General features: G+C 34.8%; 1 protein-coding gene across 15 annotated transcripts in view; it reads left to right on the top strand.

Moving 5' to 3' along the window:
* Nucleotides 1-24,353, top strand: part of RALYL (RALY RNA binding protein like) — a 372,311-nt gene that overhangs the window by 295,144 nt on the left and 52,814 nt on the right. For all 15 annotated transcript variants that reach the window (XM_021550594.3, XM_077783049.1, XM_077783051.1 and 12 more), the window contains 2 exons: nt 2,732-2,807; nt 20,382-20,414. In XM_021550594.3, coding sequence (XP_021406269.1) covers nt 2,732-2,807; nt 20,382-20,414 — 109 coding nt within the window. The remainder of the gene's footprint in view (nt 1-2,731; nt 2,808-20,381; nt 20,415-24,353) is intronic.

The raw sequence follows: 24,353 nt of genomic DNA, 5'->3' as shown, positions 1-24,353 counted from the left end.
AATGATGGATGAAGGAAGAGAACAGCTTATCTCACAAGATTTCCAGTTGGGATAGAAATAATCTATCTTGTGAAATGTTGACAAGTTCACTTCTAATCTCAGTTAGAAAATTGAGGCTGGAAGAGATAGTGCTGAAAAAATAATGGGGTGAAAGTATTTTCTAACTTTTCAAAGCATTTCCTACATCCATTCTTAACTTGCTACAAAGAGCTTAGGGAGTTGCAGAGTTATTCAATCACTTTCATATTAACAGAAAAGCCCTATGTGCACAGCTTTTGTATGAACTAAAATCTCTTTCCCATGCTAGAGAGAATTTTGGGCTATTTTCATCTGTATAAAGTTAGAGATCACTATTTAGAGATTAATTTAATATGTGAGGGAATCTTAACTGATTCTGAACAGCTTTGCCACTGTGCCTCTTACAGTGTCACCTTTCTGACATTTTTGATTGGAATAAAGAGAACACATAACTAACAGCCCTTAGCCTTCTACACTACTCACCTTTTTTAAAAGTGGGTCTTGTAGAGCTGCAAATGCAGGTCTATAAGAACATCCATCAAGATAGTATTGATCTGTCCCAGGAAGATATGAAAAAGTTTTGAAAACCCGTAAATAAGAGTTTAAAGAGAAGAACATTTAAGATATAAGTCTGAAACAGTAGCAGATGAGAGGCAAAAAATATGTGAAAATTATTGTATTGTGATGAAGACACCACTGCCTCAGGTATTTCCCAAGAGTAGATTATAATTCTACCTTTTTTACTTTTTTTTTAAATCTGTCCAGCTTGTAGTAGAAGATGGTGAAAGCCAACACAGTCAATGACCTTAAACTGACATATAAAAATGGTATGAAAAGGTCGAATTATCACAAAGGTCACAGGATAAAAGTTTTATTCCAATTCTGTTTCTAGGAGCCAATGGAAATGCAACAGAGTTATCAAAATTGCTCAGTGGCTTTCAGAAGTTCTTGGTGTTTACTTTGTTGATTCAACATATTAGAATTTATATCTTGAAATAAGGGCATCATCATAGATGAACTTATGATGAAAATGAAAGACAAAAATAATATATATTTAATAAAGCAATTGCTAAAATTAAGGTAAGGAAAGCATTTCAAGGAAGCATGAAAACTGTCTACAAATATTTCTCCAATTTCAGAGGTAGAAGAAACAAGAAAATTATTATTTCATTAAAAAATATATTTAATAGTAATACAGCTTCTACAGTAGAAACTGCAGTCAGATTTAATACCAAAATACTTTAAAGAAGGAAAATGCTACTTAAGTGTTTTATATTATATAGTTCAACATAAAATAATTTTATATCAGGTCCTTATATAATTTTAAATATATGTTGACTGAGCTCAAAATACCAAAAATAAGTGTAAATTTTTTTAAAATTCTATTAAATATTTGAAGTTTGAAATTTCCATTGGCAAAATATTTTCTGTCAAAAGGAAGTCTAAGGGACAAGCATTTTCAATAATCCTCATTGTTAAAAAAGGCCAGATTGGGAGTTTTGTATTAATTTTTTGTGAAATAAAACTATCCAGTCAATACGTCTCAGGCTTTTACAGCATCTTTTAGGTCAAAAATAATGAATAAAAATGTTTGAGCTTTTAGCATCACTGCATTGGACAGTGTTTATCCCTGCTCTTACACCTTATCTTTCTACGTCTCCCTCCACCACAGTCAATTTCAGGTTAAAATAGACTTCTCAGGTTAAAATAGTCTTTACCGAAAACATGCATTTTCTTGCAAGTGTCAACCACCACATGATTCCATATTTCATAGGATATGATGTTCTGTCACAGCAATTTTACACTGAAATAATTCTGATGATTTCGTTGACTGTTTCTCTTTTTTTATGTTATTGAAGCTGAGAAGAGATTTAGCTTCAACATCCCTCAAATTGCATGAAATTTGTTTCCTAAAAAAAGTTTCACTTTATCCATGTGATTCGGTGTAAAGTCAATTTTACAACATTTAATCAGAATGGAGGAGCTTTTTTGATATAGATTTGTTTTTATACAGACAGCTTCCTCAGCTCTAGAAGGTATTCCCACAGAAGGGTCTCTGCTGCTTTCTCCACATATAACTGTTCTAGCAATCATAATGAGATGTCTATCTCCTGGTATGTCTTCAAGTACAATTCAAATGAAGAGACAAATTTGACAACAAAAATAATGTCCATAGAAGCTATATATCTATATATTTCCATAGAAATTATATATCTATATAAGGCTGACTTTCTTTTATATTTCAAGCATAAATTTACAGGTAGAATATAAGTCAACTTTCAAAGCATTCACAAGATTTCTGATCTTGTTGAGAAGAGTAAGTATCTGATTAAGAAAGAACATTTTCAAACCCAGATTTTCTCATTCTCCAAGGAATGATGCATTTGGGATGGGAAATAAATACTTTCTGAGTGGATGATAGATTAGCAGTTAAAGATCAGTGTGCATTTCTTTAGATCCTACAGGGAAATCTTCAGAACAATGGCAGTCCTCCTCAACAGAATTTGACTTGAGATGATTGACTAAAATCCTCATGATTACAGTAAAATTTTTTTGAAAGTTTTGTGGCATCAATTGAGAAGAGGTAAAAACTAGACAGGTGTTTTAAGTATGCTGTCCATTTTCACTGCCTTTTACTCATTTTCAGTGACTTGAAGGTGCCTTTGCTAACTTCCAGATGTTTGACTTACTGATATCCAATGTTTGCTTTCAGATATCAACATGGCAGGAGAACCAAAACCATACAGACCAAAACCTGGCAACAAGCGGCCACTTTCAGCACTTTACAGGTAATTGAGATTTCACTTTAACTTACCCCAATACAATTTTTATCAGAAAAATTATAGTCACCTAAAATGTATCTACCAATGGCACAGTGCAATGTTTACCAAAATTATAATGAAATCTATTTATTAATGCTCTCACTCCTAGTACTATTATCAGTAATTTTTTTTCATAATTGAGTGTTATTTCAGCTTTTAGTCCTTATGATTCAGTTCTTGGCTATGGCCTCATTTTTTGTTTGCAATGATCATTGAAATAACTAACAATTTCAGAGCAACAAAATTGGTTTCTCACAGATTTTTCTATCATGGATGAGAACCAAGTTCTGACAAAAACTGGATTTCTTCCTTGGCTGTTCAGGAGGGCGTTGACAGTATGTTTCTCCTACCCCCAGGTGCTTTTTGTCATAGACAAAAACAAACATAGACAAAAACAAACTTGAGGAAACGTCCACTTTTTTTGTGAAAATCAATTATGTTTAGTGAAGCATTACAGATTGTTACGGCTACAATGCCCACATGTATTTCTGCTCAATAGACCTTATATCTCATAAAAGTACTACAGAATTTATGCTCCAGATCCATGGAAGGAATTAGGGCTGATTTCTATTGTATATGAAAATTAGGTAGATTGGCTCTGAGAGCAGCACCTCAGGAGTGAAGTCAGACACACTTGAGCAGTATTTTTCATGCCTTGTCTGGTCTGAAAGATTCAGATGGAAATTTGAGGGTGGCATCTCAGAATAAAACAACCAGAAGCATTTTAGGTCTGCACCTCCATGCTACACAGAAGAGATTTGAAGTTTTATTATATAGCTGTCCTTAGCTGAAGTGGTAGAAAAATGAGTTTTGGAGAAGAGACTCCCTGTTTCATCATTACTCTCAACGGCAAACTACTAAACTCTGTAGGTGTTCCTGGTAACCTTGGTCTACCCTGTTCCAGAATATCAAAAGATTTTGAAAGATGTTCTGTGATTTTTGGCATTTGCATTCATTTCTACCTCTGAGCTTTTATAGGCTTTCTCATAAATACCTGTTCTGCAGAAAAGATAGAGATAAGAGAGACCCGTGGAAAGTTCTAAAGGAATTTTAAAGAGGAAAAATATCTTAGATTGTGTCCTTTCACAGCTGTAGTGCAAACTATTTCTCTAGAAGATCATGAGGCTTTTATGAGCAACTAAGAGAATCCTTCCATTTCTCCCTTCATCTCAATTTTCCCTCTGCCCTGACCTTGTAAGACCCCACCTGGAGTACAGTGTCCTGATCTGGAGTACTAAGCACAAGAAAGGACTTACAGGGGGCTTATAAAATAGAACAACTTTTTACATGGGCAGATAGTGATAGGATAAAGGGGGATCAATTTTCAACTAAAAAGGGAGGGATTTAGATTAGATGTTAGGAAGAAATTCTACACTCAGAGGATAGTGAGGCATGGGAACATATTGCCCGGGGTTGTGGGTGTCCCATTGTAAATATTCAGGGCAAGTTTGGATTGGGTCCTGAGCAATCTTATCTGGTGGATGGCATCCCTGCCCATGGTGAAATGGTTGTAACTAGATGACCTTTAAGGTTCCTTCCAACCCACTCTATGGTGTGGTCCCTTCCAACCCAAACCATTCTATGATTGTATGATAGCAAGGATGTGAGAAGATCAGTGATTATTAAAGTTTTGGCAACACTGGGAATATTTACTTATTTTAGAACACTGTAACTGGATCTGACTGGGATGGAGCTAACTTTCTTCATAGGATCCTGTAAGTGTTTTGGATTTGTTGCTAAAACACGTCAATGTTTTGGCTCTTTCTGAACAGTGCTTGCACAGCCTGATGATTTTCTCATTTTCCTATTCTGCTTTTGTAATTAATAGGCTTGGTGTGGGTAAGAAGTTATGAGGAAATAGATCTGAGAAAGCTGATCCAACCTGGCCAGAGGAATATTCTCTCATATAGTCAGAAATAAAAATTGGGAAGGTTTTTCTTCCAAAGCAGCTGTTGCTTGGAGATTGCCTGGACTGCTTATGCGAGGTGGAAAGTAATTGCCTTTGCATCAGTTGGACTTTTTTCCCTTCTCCCTTTCCCTATCACACTGCAAATATCTCAGTCTGTGAGGCTTTTTAACTTTTGATCTCTCATTCATCCTGACAGGGGACGATGGTAGGGGAGTGAGACAGTGACTGTGAGTGCTTAGCTGCTGGCCAGGATCCACCCACGACACTGAAACAGACACGAGGGAAGTGGTTACATTAGATTTGATTTGCACTAAGAGAGTCATTGGTCAAAAATGTAGTGGTCACAAAATAGTTACTGTTAAAAGGAAGGACTGTAAGTAGAAAGAGGATAATGGATTTCAGAAAGGACAGAATTAAATAAGCTCAGAGATCTGGTGAGTAGAAAGATTCTTGGAAAGAAATTTGAAGGACAAAAGAAGTGCAGAAAATCTTGCACTGAGTGTGCTTAAGGTAGAACACAAAATTCTCCAGAAGCAGAAAAAAAATCAAAGAAATAATATGACAGCATCAACTTTCTCTAACATTCTAATAATTGAAAAGCAATAGTACAAAATGTGGAATCAAAACACCATGACTGGAAGTAGAAAAGCAGAGTCAATCTACAGGATGTCAGAAAGGTTAAAGCACAAAATAGTATAAAAGGTAACAAAAAATTGTCATTAGAGTAACATCCTCTGATTTTTTAGTTAGGAGGAAAAGAGAGCAGATGATACAGAAAAGATTTCTTTTACTTCATCAAAAGTAGTTAGCTGACCACCTGTTAAAGAAAATCAATTTTACCAGAAGGTATGCAATAAACAAATTGGCTAACCAATGTTTCACTACGTGAATTTGATGGAAATTATCTGATAGCATTCACTGTAGTGTGTTCAAAGGACTAGCTGAATCTATGTGTGTACTATTAGTGATTTTTTCTAAAAACTTACGGAGGTCTTGTAAGGTAAAGAAACAGTGGGTATGGGAAGGTGTTATACCTTTTTTTATGCAGAGGAGATCCAGAAAATTATTAGATGAGACTAGCTGTGATTCTAAGAAATGTACTAAAACACATTATTAGAAACCAATATATCAAGATCAAGAAGTTAATAAATTGGTTAAAAAATCATATTATGCTGAAGCAATAAAATTTCCTTCTTTGACAAGACAGTAAATTTAATGTAGAAAGAGATGTGCTATAAAGTCATTGTCATGGTTTAGCAATGGCACTCCCAATTTAGTACCTTCTGAGACCCTCCCAAATGAGATTCCACTTGCTCACTCACATCCCTTTCCTTCCCCCTTCCTGCCCCAGGGATAGAGTTGAGAATTGGAGGCACAAAGGGGTGAAAATTGCAGTTTGAGACAATAACTATTTACTGGAAACAGCAATGAGATTAAAAAAAAAAAAAAAGTTAACAGTAACAGCAAAAATATTAATGACAAAAGGTATAAGACAAAAACTATTTACACAGAAAGCCCATGACCAATTCCAACCAGCTTTTCCACACCACACCACACTTTCTTCCAACTGGAAAAAGAATGCCTTTCTTTCCAGAAACCAGAGAAAAAGTTCTTTTCCCCTGTCCCTGGCAGTGATGTAAAATGTTATTCATTGGTGGTGGCCAGGCCCATTCAGCAGAGCACACAGCAGCCCACAACTCCTGAGCCCAGGCAGTTCAATCCATGGGCTCCGTCTCCCGGTAGCTGGGACCACAGGCACACATCACCACTCCTGGCTGCTGTAAAAAGATAACTCTGTCCTGGACGACACTTGGACAGTCATCTAAACAAGCTTTGACACTTTTCAGTTTTCATAAGCATGTTCAGGAAAGTTTTCTAGAAGTAGCTGTCTTAAGGTAGACATCCAGTGGAAAAAACAATGACTGTGTACAACAGAGTACTAAGAATAACAACTATTTACTTTTCAGTTTCCTTTGTTGCAGGATTTTAAATGGTATTTTTCATATGTGAGACAATATAAAGAACAATTTAAAGATAAGCAAGCAGGACTGCTGCACAGACTTGCAGGATTTTATTTGCTTGTGTGTCCAAGTCATTAGATTATTTTTTTTAATATCTCAGTTCAGGATCTACATTATGTTATTTTAACTTTTCTAGTTTTATGATGTGTGTGAAAATAATCTCATTTAATCTTACCTATGTGAAATTTAACATAAATCTAAATGTGAGACACATAACCCTTTTCAGGTTCAAGACAGATAACTAAATAATAAAAGGACTTCCATTTTTTGTTTAGGCCTTAAAACAATTTTGAGATCATTCAGTCTTTGCTTCAGAAAGCTGTTAAGCACATTATTCATTTTAAGCATGTTCACTGAATATCTTAAAATGTACTTAGAGTAGGAATCAGCTAAATTCTGGCAAAGCTATAAACTCCATCAGCATCCATCCTAATTTGCATTGTTCAGTATGTGAGGGGGGACCTAAACCCCAGAATATTCAAAATTGTTCTGAATTTTCTTTTTAGCACACCACTTTTGCAGAAAATCACACACTTAAAAAATCTGCATTTTACAATTGTTTCGCATCTTGTTGTACTGGTCTAGCCTACAGCAAAAATTAATTGTACCAGCAGCACATCTTAGTATCTTTCAAACACAAGGTGAAGATTAAAGGTGCTGACACAAATGTGTTAAAGCAGTCTTTGTAAGCAATGTTTTGGTAAAATAAAACATCACACTTTGTCTTTTTAATTTAGTGGTGTTTTGATCAGTATTTCACTAAAGGAACTCTGTGTCACCATATGAAAGCCCATTTGCGGTTTTTTTCCTGTGTTTACTCTCCAACATACCAAAGCATAATGAACCATAAGTAGTCTGATGGACTGTTATTCTGCATCTCTCCATCATAAAATGCTTTAATTATTTGTTGTTAATTTCAGTGCACTGCCATGTTATATGGCATATTAAATATATGCCTGAAAACTTTTTCTCCATTTTGGAAGCCTTTGTTTCAGTTCACTCTGGAGGCTGTTGATGGTGTGCAACCATTCCCTGCTGCTCAAGGCGTGGACCCAACCCCAGGACAGGTGGAGCAGAGCCACCCTGCACATGCTGCCTGTGGCTGGCCTTCCCTCAGGACATGCAGCGTGTCCTTTCTCTATGGCTGACAGCTTGGGAGCTGGCTAAAAATCATATCTGACACCCTTCTTGGTAGTAACAAGGTTGAGAGGGTTTGAGAAGGATGACAAAGACACCTGCTTTTGAGTCTTGAAAAAACAAAACCAGTGTGCTACAGGCTGGCATAATGGTGCCATTTTATTGCCATAAAAATGAGCACAATTACTGCAGGCTCTGCTGCATGAGGTGGTGGTGGGGATCTGCTGGAGATCACATGGGGCAGGAGGAGTCACAACCAGTGTGGTGGTACTGGTACAACTGAGAGCACAGCATCCCATATCACATCCAAATCTGCTTTCTGAGAAAGCTAGTTACTTGACAAATCCCCAGGGTCAAAGTGATATTTGTACAGTGTGGCAAAGCAGGGGACTAGGATTTGGAAGAAAAATGGAAAGGCAAGTTACTGGGCGCTGCCAGGGTATCTAGTCAATCTCTTTGCTCTATGCAATTTAGCATTATAGTTGACCTACAAACTTTTTCAAGACTGTTTTATCCAAGAAAAATAATCCCTACATGGATTATTTTCATCCTTGCCAGACTTCAAGCTTCTCTGGAATGCCACAAGCAAAACTGGCTGGCCTCAGTGTCACATCTTGAAGACTCAGCAAGGAGTGACTATCCCTAGTCCTCCACTATTCCTATTGTTGTCTGGGAATGAAGCTGGCTAGCCTAAGATCCATCCTGCTGAGGCACATCTTGGAGTGAGAAAATTAACAGAATGGATTTAGTGAATAGATTAAGAAAGACAGGAAAAACTGAGTTAAATAGCCTCTCACTGTGTTGGCTTGCCTGTAACCAGAACGAGCCACTGGTGTTGAGTTCCCACAGCACTGCTCAGATGTAGCACATGGTGATCCTGCAAAGGCTTCCCTCCAGAACAATTTTTTTCCCAGCTATTCTCTGAAATTTCACATGTACAGTTCAGCACTTTCTGAGTGGTATTAGTTAGCACAGTGATTTCCTGTTACCAATCACTTTGTCATGTAATGCAATTGAAATGTATATTTAACACGCCTGATTTAACTTGCTATTAATTGCCTACATTAAAGAGCCTTTACTTTACAATTTCATAACTTCCACGGCCTCTAGAACTACTTTTATTTAAATGTCTCATATTGGCATACTGGAAAGGGATATTTTATTTACATGGTATGGTTATTTTTTATGCCAATGAGAGTTTAACACAAATATTTTATCAATTTCCTCAGTATGTTTTACTTTTATAATCTCTATCACAAAACTGATTGAAGTATATTGCACATCTTCCATTTCCTTTGGATTTTCAGTCTTATAGCAGAGGCTATTGCTTACAGTCATTCTCTGTAAGCCAATTGTGCAAGAATTGCTTGCAGTCATTCTCTACTTGCACTCTGCTTCTTACATTTATTGTAAATATAATTTACAGAGTTTGGTGTGGTCTGGTTTGCCTCAGAGCCATCCATTATTTTGAGTTGCTTTTCTGAGCATTCCTGACCACCCTTCATTTCAGGAAAAACTGTGAAAAGGATACTGATGGTAACTTGATTTTGTTGTCTAGTATAGGAATCTTCTTGAGGTCATTACTCCCACTCTAAAGTGTTGACATAAACTCAGTAAGTTCTGTGCCAAACAAGCATTACTACTCCATTAGACTACTTCAGGATTTTACATCATTACTGTAATAGTGTGCTGCTGATAGTATATTATCAATCTTTTAAAACCTGGCATAAAATGATAGTAAATGCATGCATCTTTCTTAATTGAATACTGTCCCAGATTTCCAGCAATGTTTTTCTTTATATCTTTTTTCTTAATGAACTTGTGTGTCCATCATTATTACTAACCTACAAGAAACTAAAGACACAGTCCAGAAAACAGAAAACAAACCTGTTAAAGTATTTACTGATTCTTTACTTTTACATTAAATTGTGTAGATTCCTACTTCATTCTATCCACTGAATGAAAAAAAGTATGCCTATGGAACATAATTTTTCTATGACTGTCATATTAAGTCTATAAGTGATATTTCTCTTGAATCAGTGATTATTTTTCTACAGAAATGTATCCTCCTGTGCTTTTGATTATCCTTCTTTTTGAGAAAAGCTATTTTATTTCAGTACAGTGGAATGGGCCTAATATAAATGTCATTCTGCAGCTCTTCTCCTGACAAAATGTTTAGTTTCCATAAAAAATCCCCACATTTCTAAATATGTTTAAATAGAGAGATTTTAAGTCCAGCAGGATATTATTTACATTCATTTCATCAAAGAACATTGACAGTGGTCACATTTAAAACAGCAATTACTGTACAGAAAAAATATAATTTAGTTTCAAATTCTTACTTGAACAGTACAAATTTTGCTTGTGTTGAGAATTTAATAGCATTCTCAATTGCATTAAAATTCTTAAAAGGTACAAATACAAAGCTACAGCAGACCCAGTGATTCAGTCTGAACCTTTTGTTTGCTTGTTTGTTTGTTTTCTTTTAATAAAAGGCCCCCATGTCAAGTAACTAATATCACAGGATTTTTTTTAATCTGCTGATGGAAGGCAGTACATGCAGGTCTTAATTTCTAAATTATGGTGCTGTAATTGCAATTATTTTGATCCCACAGATGTTTAAAACAGTACACATGCTCAGAGGGGCTGGAAAAGGCAGACAGAGGTTTAAGTTTGCCCTTTCACATTATTCAGTGTATGATTGTGCAGCACTTCATAGTTTTAGAGGGGGGGTGGAAATGGGGGAAAGAAAGATATCTCAGGTCCTTAGCAACATCCAGGAAAAACTTTTGTTTCTCTTTATTTTGAAATAAATCACAGATAAAGAAAAAGACCAAAAGATATAAAATGAAACTGGCATCTTGATTTCTTCATTCAGTCATATTTTTCCAAATCTGTCAGGTAACTCCAACAACAACTAGACAACAAAATTTTTTTTTTTAATCTTCCTATTCACTATTATACAAATACTGCTAACTCCCATTAAGAAGGGGACTAGGGCAGGTTTTACCTCTCAGATCATCACTATATGATAAATCTTACATTTTTCTCATGTTTGTTTGCTTTTATTCATCATGAGTTTTTAAATGGTGGCCTTGACACAGATCTGTTTAGAAGTAAAGACTAACACTTGTCTTTGTAACAATCTTCCTTCGAGTTATTCCTTAGACTTATACAGTATCTCCTCAGGTTTCTTTTCCTTTGTTAAGAGGATGTGACTCCAGCTTATATACATCTGCATAGGAGCTGCATGCCTCTTCCTATCTCAGTACTATTCCTCTTGCATAAGGTGATATATGGTATCACATGAATGATGTCTTCTTCCACAAAAGCCCAGACACCACAAACACATTCATGCTCAGAGATTAGAAAATTTTGAGAATCAGCTGTTCACTTATTATTGTTGGGTTTTTTTCCTGGTATTTAATTTTCTTTTCTTATTTTTTTCCTTCTGCTAGGAAACCTGAAGCAATATACTATAGATAAAGTATTTAACTGTAAACTTATATCTTTTTTTTTTAATGGTTTTTAATCACTGTTTATACCACAGTAGAACAGAAAACATATCCAGAATCTTCTGATGGCATTGAAATTATTGTGACTCCTTTCTTATCCAATTGAAATAATTACAACCCCTTTCTTATCTGAGAATTCTGGCTGCTAATATGAATGTGAAAACTTTGGCTTATAAATCAAAAAGGAAATTCCTAAAAGATCCAGAGTATTGATGAGTTTGCCTGCAGGCAAACAGAAATAGTAGTTTTAGTCATGCATTTTCTTTAAGTCTTGACAGCCTGAGGCCTATTCTTATCCCTTATTGTATGTGAGATTTCTACCCTTTATTACTGCATGGATTCTTGCATTTAATTTAAGAAATAATCACTTTGGATTCAACGTTGTTTTCCATATGAAGGTGATGTCTTCTGTAGGTATTCTGCTGTATTTCAGTTAGGCTAAAAAGATTATTGCTTCAACATATTAAAAAAAGTCAGAAACTGACAACATGCATTTTTCTGTATTTGAGATTTGGTGAAGAAGGCATCATGGAAACAGTATCAAGAGTTGCAGACACTGCTGTTCAGAAACTGTCCAATTAAGTCTTGGGTTCATGAGAGAGACTAGAGAAGGGCCTGTCTTGGCATTGCAAATGAACAGACGAATTCTTCATTTTCAGGAATTTAGTAAACCTTTAATTGCTGCAGTAATCAGAGATGCAGAATGTTGTGCTTCAGAGAACCACTTAGTGGACATGCAATTAGACACTGGTTCTCACATAATGTAACACCTCTAATTATATAGAAGGCTGTAATTTGGTCTGGGAGCTGCTGGTGTACTGCAAGTGCATTATTTAAGTGGCTGACGGAGAACAGAAATATGATGCTGGGTTATAAATTTAGTACTCTCTGAATAAATAAGGAAGTTTGGATAAGCAAGAAACTGTAACACATTTTAAAGTCTTATGAATTATATTAGAAGAAGAAATTTAAAGTATACTTAATTTGAAAGAAAATGGATTGTTAAGTTAAAATTACAAATAGCATGGAAGGCTGTGTGAAACACAGAGGGAAAATAGCAACATATTATTATGCGGTGAATTATAAAAATAAAATTGCCATGATGCTTTATCTCTTGGTGAATTCTGTTAATCTTGGAGCATACTGTCTGAAAATATGTTATCCACCCTACCAGAACTGATACTTAGTGCTGTTGATTCATAATGTCAAATGTAATTTTATTCTTTAAAGCATGGGTTACAAATTGCATGCCTTTTTGGTATTACATGCCAGTATTCCCAAAACCTCTGGCAAAATCATTGGCTATTTTATTGAAAAAAAAATTCATCATCATATGTGATTTGAGTCCTAAAAACTGAACATCCTCTAATACCTATTGACTTAAAAATGTATATTGCACTTTTCAAATTTGCATGAATGAGATTATTCTAGGAAACAGCATGACAAATATGAATCTTACATTGTTAGAGAAGTGACCCTCCTGTAACTGCTTTAAAGTGTTAGTAGTGTCATTGAGGGAAAAAGGATATTAAGCCTCTACCCTTGGGATCCTCAAAGGCAATGCTTACATTAACCTTCATCTCTTTGTGACTGCAAATAGCCATGCAGCAAAGTAGTATTGATTGTGTGCATTAGATCAGTCAACACTGTTTTGTTCAACCCACTCTGAAGAAGCCACTCTAGATGCTTAGATCACTGCATACTGACCTGAGTGTTCTTACTCTGCTTTACAGCAGAAGAGGGTCAGGTGAAATCAATTTCATTGTAAAGGATGATCAAACCTGTAAGGAACAGATGTCTAAGGCACACTACTTAGAACATTATATTTTTCTCAAAATTCTGTCTTTTGCTTAGAGCATAGCTTTTTTCAAAATTGAGCAAAGAAAAATTGACAGCAGCATGGAGTTATCTTCATTCTTATTTTTTTTTTCCTTTACTTTCTTTAACAAAGATATCAAATTGACCACTGTTTGAGTTTGAGTTTGGGAAACTTGCAAGAATCTCACTGTAAATCTGAGTGTGAATTACTTCACAACTGAAAATATCACACAGTGATGTATGGGTTAAACACAGTTTAGCTTTAGCTTTGGCAACAGAAGACTTCTCTTGGGTGTCATGGGAGGAAACTGGAATCCATTATTATCTAAGAAAGTTTTCAAATGTAGAGTCTGAATCAATTTCACTCTAAATTACAATTTAGTTTTCCTCAGACATACTACCAGGATTTAGTCAACTGGAGAATCCATGCCACTGGGTTATCTTTGCAAGTTTTGGATTCACAAAGAAGGATACAGCAAGATCTAACATGTCAAATCAGATAGGATACAGCTTTTAAATTACTTAGAATTTTTAGTTTTCCCTCTCTTCTTGCTGCCTAAAATTTAGGCCACCCATTTAAGAATATTATTGGAAACCACTTCCTTTTTACCTCTAGTTCCCCTGAGTTCTCCATGTCTCCCTTTCCTACAACATCCCCAAAACCCTTCCATCCCTTGTTATAACACCATTCAATATCCGCTATGACAATGTACATTTCTACGAGTATATCAAAGCCAACTTTTGCATATGCAGGGTTAAGCCTCATCCTAGCCTCTTGCAGCTGGGAAAGCTAGCCCAGGGGAGAGGCAGACTCTCTAAAGCACTTCCTCCCTGTACAAAAAGATACCTTTTATTCAGTTTTATAACTATCAAACTTCAAACCCCAAACAGATTATTAATTCCATTCTTCTAATGGCAAAAAGGTTATCTATCCTAGCTACCCATGGTTAAAAATCCTAGAGGCTCCAGAAACTTGCAAATATGACAAGAATTTAATGTTTATAAATGATGTAAGATACACATTTTGCTAGGAAACTAGCTGAATTTGGTCATCTCCTATGTACATCTGATACATCTGGTATATGTGCTACAAATCTGTACAGGCTGACATCAGGTATTATCAACAGCATCCTGTGCTAAGTGTTCCCTCAAAATCTTTTCCTACAGATAGTGCTGTGGCACTGCCCTGTCCTGGGGTTAGGTGCTAAGTAGAACTGGCTACATAAAATGCACTGTACCAATAGTCAGTGTTTTTGCAGCATTGTTTAAAAATATAATAAAATTTAATTTAATTAATTAAAAAACCTTGCACACATTTTCTGTTGTCCAGACATGTAAAATACTTAAAATGGTTTACACACACACACACACACACACACATATATATATATATACACGTATGTATATGTATATGCATGTATGTATGCATATATATATGTATGTGTATATATATATATGTATGTGTATACATATATATGTATGTGTATATATATATATGTATGTGTGTATATATATATATATATATATATATATATATATATATATATTCTGGGCCAAAATTCCATTTTTTTCACTTGAAAACACTGAAAAGACTAAAGGCACCTCCATCTTGTTGCAAATCAAATGCAAAGTGCATGAATGCAAACCAAACCCAAAGGTGAGCAGAAGCATTCCTATACAGAAAATCAAGCTGTCCTACAGGGACAAACGATAATTTCAGTTTTCTCTATCACAAAAAATTAAGCTGTGTAAAATCCATATCACCTACAAATGTCTTGGGAAGTTAGCTTCTTCTGGGTACAACTTTTTCCTCATGGACTTAGAGAAAAGCTGGTGCTTCAAGAAGTGATCTAAGTTATTATCAATCTCAAATAATAAACCGAGTCAAAAAAGTCACAAAATATTATAAAAAAAAGTATCTTTTTTAATCAGTCAGAATGTATAATGTGTTGTGATACTTTCATTAGGGACTAAATATATATATAATACATCTATTAAGGATTATGTATAGATCTGCATAGAGAGAGGCTGTTAGCCAAAGGGATAGTCTTGTTTGATAATCTCTTTATCCCGAGAGTGCTTACTAGTGTAGTAGCTTTCTTATTGAATAAATTCTTCAGTAATTAGTAAAATTTAGTTTTAGTACCTTGAATATTTCAGTTGTGAACTTCAATTAACTATGATCTGAGACTTGAAGAGAGGAACCATGTGCTGATTAAAGGACACTTCTCAGTCAGCTCTGAGGACAGATGTTTTAATACATCCCCATAACTAGCACTCTCTTGTTACTCAGTTCTTCATCTTTTGAAAAGATTTTTTTGCAATACCCAGACAGTTGTCCTTCATTTCGTATATGTACAAAATATTTCCTGTTCTCAAATTCTCAGTCTGCTTTGTTTTTTTAAATTTCATCACACTGAATTCATACTAATTCTTCAATTTATAAAAAAAAAATAAAACATATTTTAACTCTCTCCACTGGATGATTAAAACCAGCATGTTGGTACCTATTTTACATGCAGTAACATTTTTGTTAAAATATTTTATGCACACCAATGTTAAATGAATCATAACACTGGGTGTTCCTCTTATTTAACGTGGCTCTCTTTCCCATTGGCATAATTCTTTGTTCATGGTCATGCTCAGGATGGATTTTATTTTATTTTATTTTATTTTATTTTATTTTATTTTATTTTATTTATTATGAGATTCTCATAACAGGCAATATCAAGAGCTTTAAAAATGAGACTAAGTCTTACCTATCATCTGTCTTATAATTTATCCACCAAGTCAGTTACCGAATCAAAGAACTACATTTGCACTGAGAAATGAGAGTTTGAGCTCGCAGTATGCTAGTTTCCACCCCTGGCTTTTGTGCTAGAATCTTTATAATTCAATAAATAACAGAAGCACTTAGGTCTGTCAAATACAACTTCTTGAGGTAGTGGAAAAACTAATACATAGTATGTGACATTATGCAATATTCATGAAAACAACAGTTGGTTGTTGTTGTTTTTCTAATCTGAGTTATCAATTGCAATGTCAACCACCAGATGGGAACAGAACTTATTAAAGTTTTTAGGAACAATTGTAAAAATTGACATAAACATGTAAATTAATCTTTCATTCCCTCTGCTTCTGATGGGTTAGACCTTCTATACAGTAATTCTACCATTTATTTTTTCCAGAATATGACAGTTTCTTGATAAAACTTGTCACCATTTCTAAAGATATTTATGGAAGTTTCAGAAGACAAAATGAGCTTCTTACCCTATTCTATTTGACAATAGTTACTGACATTGTCCAGGAAAAATGACCTTGGATTGAAATTAAGTCACAGAAAGCAGAAAGGAAAGATTATCTAGTTTACACCAGCAACTGTTCTTTCAGACTAAATAGATAGAGGAAATTATATGAAATCATATTTCTTCTGTAAATTAAGACATTGTATTAGGTTTGCTTGAATTGAATGGAAAAAATGGGAGGTAGCAAAATTTATAATGCAAATGCTTTAAAAGGAAATTAGATTACAATATATAACACTGCTTAAAAAGTTCTGAAGAAAGATGGTTTTAAATCACTTCAAACCACAAACTCAACATTCAGAGAAAAATGCATCCATGTTTGATTACTGTGCATGGAAACATAAGTTTCTTCTGAAAGGTCTCTTGGGTTGTTCTTGTCATTTTAAAATTTAATGCATTGATAGGGTAAACCATAAATCTGAATATTCTTTCACTACACATATTTCTGCTTAATCTTTGCTCCTGCTAATTCTTTGGTTCTTAAATCTGCACAGTGCAAAAAAGACATACCTGACAGGTAAATAAGTCAGCCATATCAGTCAGTCTAAATACACATTAACACTATACTGAAGTCCAAAATGCTTTACAGTTGTCCTGACTTTCCTATCTGGCTTGAATAAAAATGTTCCCAACCCCCTTGAAAACTGCAGTCACTATTCATTTTATAGTCAGACAGAAAATGTGTTGTGTCAGCTACACAGTCAGATAATCCTCCTCAGGAATTCTGATATGAAGGTTGTAACCTAAAATGATGACTCATCTGAAAAAATATTTGTTCCTGACCCCTTTCTCTGATTCAGGGCAGATGGTTTTGTTTTTTCAACAGGTCGAAATAAGAATACTAATAAATTCATTAAATTCCATGTGTTTTTCCTACTAAGTGCTTTAAAGATGAAATTATATTATCACCAAGAGGAAGAATATATTGATTCATAATTAATTGCCTTGGAGAATCCTTGGCTAAAATCCATTTGCTTGTGTAATACATTGATGTTGTTAGAAATGTTATTCACTTTGTCCTGTACACAGTTTTGGGAAGGAGAGGAGAGGATTCTTTAACAAGTAATTATATAGATTTATGTTTCTTGGGTCAGGCCTCAAATGCAGAAAAATTCTTGCCTCTAATCTTAATAGGACAATTTTGCAAGAAAGTAGAACTTATTTTGGGATCCAAGACAGGTTGCAAGGGGAATAACACTAAATGGGAAATTTGTAGGGTCCTCTTTTTAAACACAGTGTGACAGGACTGTAGCATATCAATGGGTAGTAATCAATTGCCTATACCTGTTCAGTTTACAGTGACTGTAAAAATGACATAGTGTAAAAATTATTTTTCCTCCTGCAAAACTTATCTATCACATGTAGCTAAGAAAAATCTTAGCTCAGAAAATCTTAGCTGATAATCAGAGGAGCACCACCTCAGTCTGCCATGTACCAGTCCTGCTATTGCTTAGCCTCCTTCCCTCCCATTCAAACTGATATATTGCCTTGGCATGCTGACAGATTGATCTTTTCTGATGAGAAAACCATTTCAGGAAAGAAAGAAAATATCTCAATCTCTCCTGATTCACTACCACTCCTACATAATTAAGACATGATTCCCTTTGTTTACAGTCTAGCTTAGTATTTCTTGGACACAAAAATATGTTTTTGCAAAGACATCTGCTTTAAGATTTTTCCTGGAGGTGTATGACAGCCCTTCTCAAAACTTATCAGAATTAGTCTTTTTGCTATGTCATATTTAATTTTTCAAGAATTCCTCAAAACTCTGGAAAAGTCAGTGTATATTAGGTTGAAAAGAAAGGTAAGAAGTGTTTTATATTGACACGCGTCACCAGTAAAGATTATTTAAGATGTTATTTCATACTACATTGCAGTTTTAAACCTTTATATTAATTTGTCATATACTGAATTACCAAATAAAAGGCAAACAGATAATTGTGTTCCTTTTTACTATGAGGAACACTTGAACTAATTAAAAGTAATTCAGCAAATTATCTAAAACCATTTAGTCAAATATAGAGAGAGGTCAAACCTAGGGCAGTGCTATTTAAATCAAATTGAATTCCAGCTTGAGAACGGACTTCAAATAGATTTTTAATTACAGTATTTTTTCTATCACACACTCTGTCTTCAACTAAAATCTACCAGAATTTCCTCTATCAGGGTAATGCTAGGTCTCCCTTGATTACAAAATTTCGGTATTATGAAGTATTTAAGTTCTAGGGCTTTCATTCTTTGGTCAACCTGTTTATAGTTAATCTCTCCAGCCAAACACTGATTGCTTCCCCTGACTGATTCATTTCACTAAGCAGAAAAAGAGGAAATCAAAACATGACACTAAACCTGAAGGGTGAAACCCGCCATGAAGGACCCTGTCACTTTATTGCTCTCTGGTAGCGCTGCCTGAGCACAGAAAATGCCAAGTTCAGAGTTTCTTGGGACTGCCCTGACCTCAAGGACATGCGGATTTGGGCTTTTACTGTGCTTCCAGGCATATGCAAAGCCATCAGTGCTTCCTCTTCTATACTCCTAGTTCCACATGGATTTCAACCCCAGAAAGAAATGGAATGATGAGCTATAGTTATTAGGACAACAGAAAAGGGACTGCATTTTCAATGTTTTGGATTTTAGACGATGGTAATAATTAAACTGGTCTATTGGTTTGTGAGTTTTTGCACGAAACCTTTACTGAATGAATAATGACTGCAACAGTACTCAGATTTTATACGAAGAGGACTTTCATGAAGCTTCTTCTCTAAAATATTTATTATTTAAAGTACTTTTGTTTACAACTAATGGCAATTGTTTAAAATTAATTATATTTAAAATATTTTATTGTGGGCCTAAATTGGCTTCAGATTAATAAATTAAATGTTCACTTCCACATATGATATGCTTTAGAAGGCTCCAAAGAGGCTACAAAGAGATATTAATTAAAGGCTACAAAGTGATATTAATGACCTGGGTATTTATTTTCTGCTCTTCCTAACACACTATGCTCCACAGGAATCATCACAACAGAACATTTTTGTACATCACGTAACCACTCAAAATTACTCAGCTGCAAATTAGCTTTAAACATGTTTATAAAGGATCCTAAAATCACATACTAATGGTCCTATCAAGCAGCTGCTATCAGTAAACTCTATGAAGTCAGAGCACACTAAAAAAATAAGGGCAGCCAGTTGCAGATACCAGAGCAGGAACACTGCCTGATAACACAGATGAGGATTCTTGTATCTGTCCTGGCTGGAGGCTCCTGCAAGTGTGCAGGTGCTGCATCTCCTCACAGGGAGTGGGAGAGTACTTTGAACCACTGGGTTTAGAACTGAGCATGATTCTGGATCTGCCAAAACAGTGACACCCAGATCTAGCACAAGGCCAGTTCTGGCAAATGGGACAGAAGTTCTCATAATGATGAAGTTATCATGTCATATGAGCATAGGATGCTGGAAACCAATTAAAAAAAAAAAAAAAAAAAAAAAGGGGCAACAAAAAGAACAAAGTATTTTTTGTTCACTCTAGACATTCCATTCAAATATCTACACAAGTCATCTGAATCTGTGAAATTCAAAGGGCCTAGATGTGCAGCTTTTTAGATACTTGATCTCTAGATCAAAGTTCCACCAGGTAAACGGGATTTTTTCCAAGTTAAGAGGAATTAAAGCAGAATATTAAAAGTGCTTACTAAAATGAATCAAGCCCTTCTATTCATGCTAAATTGTGTCATTAAATAAAATTGACACTGAGAATGTCTGTTTTAAATTCATTGCACAATTGTTTTTAAACACAATAAATACCTATATTTAAATTTTTTTTTATTTGCTTGACAGACTTGAATCAAAGGAGCCTTTCCTGTCCGTTGGGTAAGTGAGAATATGTATATTTTCATGGATATTTATATATTTAACAGCCATACAATACAATTTATGAGATTACGTTGAGCATAAGAATCCTATTTCAACATTATGGTTATTTACTATACTTAGGCTTATCAAATGCAGCTTTTAGTCAGTAAAGTCAGCAGACATTTCCTTCTCAAAAGAAGCTAAGTATGTTTTTCCTTTATTGACTAAACAAAACTGACACTAAACTACATATAGGAGTTAAATGTTGCATTAAAAAGTAGCTGGTTTATTAATTTATTTTCACTGACTTTATTCAGAAACTATTCTAAATATCATCTATACTACTTGTCTAATCCATGAAAAAGTAATTGATAATGCCCTTTAAAAAATTGCAGTACTTCAATAACAGAAATAAAATCAAATTTATGAAATAGAACAAAAATCACATTTTAGCCTGACTATAAAACACTGCACTGATTTGCATATTTCAGCCATAGCCTTCATAGTCACTTAAATAGTTATATGTTCTATATATTAAAATGATAACTCATCATACTTTAAAAATTATTTAAAAATTTGTCATATTCTAAAAAAATATCATTCTTCTATAAAATGTAGACTAACATATGTATTAGTGGTAATTATTTGTATTTTACTTCTGAGTCTGAATTTCACTTTTCATGCACAGATTTTCTTTCAGCTTCTTTCTTTAAAACTTTGCAAAGTGTCCTAACATTCTCCCTCCCTGTTTTCCTTCAGCAGTGTCTTTTTTGTGTGTCTTTACTCTCATCTTCTTTTGTTCACACCATACTGTGTGCTATCAAGAATACAAACTGAAGACAAAAGCTCCCATACAAATATCTGTTTAAGGGTTAGCTCTACCATGTAATCACCAGTAACTTCCAAATTGTTGTACTAACTCTGAAGTGCAAAGTAAAGCATGTAATTTATGATCAAAAGAACTCAACAAATTAGCCTCATCAGGACTGATATATGTCTTGGTTTCTGTAGCATAAAGTAACTCTGGTTTGTTTGAACATATTTTGGATTACTTGTTTGTTGTTTCTACTTTCTACCAAATCAAAATTATTGGAAAATATCTGGAGAGGATGTGGAGGGTACATTGCTCTTGTTTTGAATGCTTTGAAATGTCCAAATCTATTATCAAATTCAGTCCCTTCTATTAATAACTTTTATTACTTCAATTTGTAACTTATCCTATTAAGTTGGCTTTTTTGGGCCTCCACTCTTATAATGAAATGATTATTTGAAAATATCAACTTTAAGATTGAAAAAAGAACTTGCATGACATTTTGGTTGAGAAGCAAAGTTCTAAGTACAAAAATCCAGGAAACAAAAATATAATGTTAGCAGTTATATTATTTGCCACAAAATAATAAATCCTATTTCTTATCATGATCTTAAGAACACTGCTGGAAATTTTAGCTTATTTGCCTAGGAGGAGGTATTGCATTTTGGCTTTGGGTTTGTTTCCATATGAGCAGATTGATGGCCACTATGTAAATCCACATTATGTCCACATAGTTATTGTATACAACTTTGCCCCTAAAATTGATATCTCTTGGGAATTCTAATATAGGCAAATAGACTTTGCTTTTTTCCAGAACCTTTCAGAAGTTTCCCTGTAATGTACTCGAATTCTTTTATGCAAGTTCATAATAAGGAAGAGAGATAACACCTCCTAAAATTATTCCCTGTGTGCTACTTTTGCCTTTTACTTCTGTATTCCTCCACCCCCAAGGAGGGCATCAGAGGGTTAGACCACCGTGTTCAAAGGAGGAGCCCAAGCCAACATCCACCTCCTTGGTACCACATAAAAGAGATGTTCCTCCTAGTCCCACAAACTGGGGAGTTCTTTTTTACAGAGAATGAGTTCTTGTGAGAGAATCTGTATCTGAAGTTTTAGCCCAGACAGCTGCAACCACCAGGCTTTTAAAATACAGTAATGTTTGCAGAAGAAATGCTGACAACCACTATTAAACAAACACATGGGTGCCCTTAATAGCTCTTGCTGCCAGAGTTTGTCAAAACACCAATCCAAATTACTTTTGGCTGTCTCCAGATGGCTTGATCCTGCATGCCAGCCTTCCATTCATCTATCTTCTGTAACAGAGATTTGTTTCCACATTCTCATTATGCTGCTGCAGGACCTAATTAAGCTTTTTCATTTTGCTGTGCCTAAGTGTACGACTTCTTGGTGCTTTTCCATTGCTAATTGTTTTGGCAGGGGAAGGGAACATGGAGTGTGGCAACCTGTGATGTCAAGACTGCCACAGGTTTTTGAGCTCTGAGTGTATGTGCAGGGCTGCAATGAGATCGCACAAAGGAAAATTGGTTGATAAAATGTTGTATTTTTTTCCCCACCCTCAGAAAGCAGCCAGAGAAGCAGATCCCAGCTCTTGCTGTTGTCCTTCATGTCTCAAATGCAGGGAGAGAACACCTCATGTATTCCCTTGGTAAAAACAATATGCAAAGTGCATAGCAAAGAAGAAATACCCACTCCCCTTTACTCCACGTGCAAGACAGGGGTGTAATTTGGCACTGAAGACATAGTAACACCTTTAATGTAGCATTCAAGAGTAAAAATTGATCAAAAATAGAGTCTATTCAGATAAGAATAATTTAATGCAATATTGTGATTTTGGACTAAAATACAAAATTGAATTTGATATTTGTGTTGTCTTTCTTTGCCTCTTAGTGATTAAGATAAAATCCTTAGCAAAGACTGAGATATTTGTTAGTGCAGAATGCTAAGTGACACCCTGTAAGGGAGCAGGATACTCCTCTCCAGAAATGTTATTTCCACACTTTTTGGGGTTTGTGTTCATATTCAACATAAACAAGACCAAGAGGTATCTGGACTTTCTTTCCTTTTCATGTTATATAATGTTCATGCTCATGTAGGTTTAGTACAAAAAAGAAGTCATGCAAATGCTCAAAGTGCCTGGAAGACTTTAATATCAGAGGCAAGAGTTTTGGTAAATATCCCCCACTGAAAATGCATCAAATTAACTTAATGCAGAAAAGTTGTGAAAGGTTCAGACTTAAAAAAAAACAAGGCAAGAATTTTGATAAAAAATATATGGATACCGCAAAAACAACTGAGTGCGATCTCATATTAAGTTCATCCTGCTTTGTGCAAAGGATGTATTATATTTTAAAATAAATATATATTTAAAATACCAACATCTTTTAATTAACCACATCAGCTCTCCACAGTTGGAAATTTCCTAATAGTAAAGCTGCATAATTATCACCTCAACAAAACAGTCACCATTCTCTCTAGATAATTAGATTGGTTATCCAATTATTAACCACCAGATATTTACTGGCAACTGATTTATCATAGCTATCTGCATTTAAGAGTTTAGCACCTGATAAATTTCAGCTAATACTGCATGCAGAATTGTAACTGGCCATTGGTCTGAGCCTTAAAATTAAAATCTCATTTTGTAAGGCACAGCCAATGCAGCATCTTTTAAGGCCTGTAATAATATTATATGGGGAATAGAGACTATAATTATTTTGTAACTGTGTTGCACAGCAAATTCTTTTAATTAATTATTTTTGGTTTCTTACTATAATTGTATGTAATAACATGCAGTCAATATAACTTCAACACATGCAGAGGCAGAAAATTCCATCATAGCAAGTAATAATTTTGTCAAACATGTAAAAATATTTCTGTTCTCTGTCAAACATTATTTAATATGTCCCATATTGGTAAATTCAGAAGAGACAGGAAGAAAGAGAGAGAAAACTGATTTTTTCGGAGTCTCCTGAAAACAGATTCATGTACTGCCAGCTGCAGAGAATGGGCTTATTTCTGGATTAGCAGGCAATAGTGTTTCACTGACATGGTCTTTGAAAATGTTATGTGTTATATACATCTGGTTATCAGCAGAGATTCAATCTATTCTTTGATTTTTTCAAAAG

Source organism: Lonchura striata, chromosome 1 (assembly GCF_046129695.1).
Source record: "Lonchura striata isolate bLonStr1 chromosome 1, bLonStr1.mat, whole genome shotgun sequence".
NCBI classification, from domain to species: Eukaryota; Metazoa; Chordata; class Aves; order Passeriformes; family Estrildidae; genus Lonchura; species Lonchura striata.
Note: the sequence above shows the minus strand (reverse complement) of the source record. Positions and strands in the feature narration are given on the sequence as shown.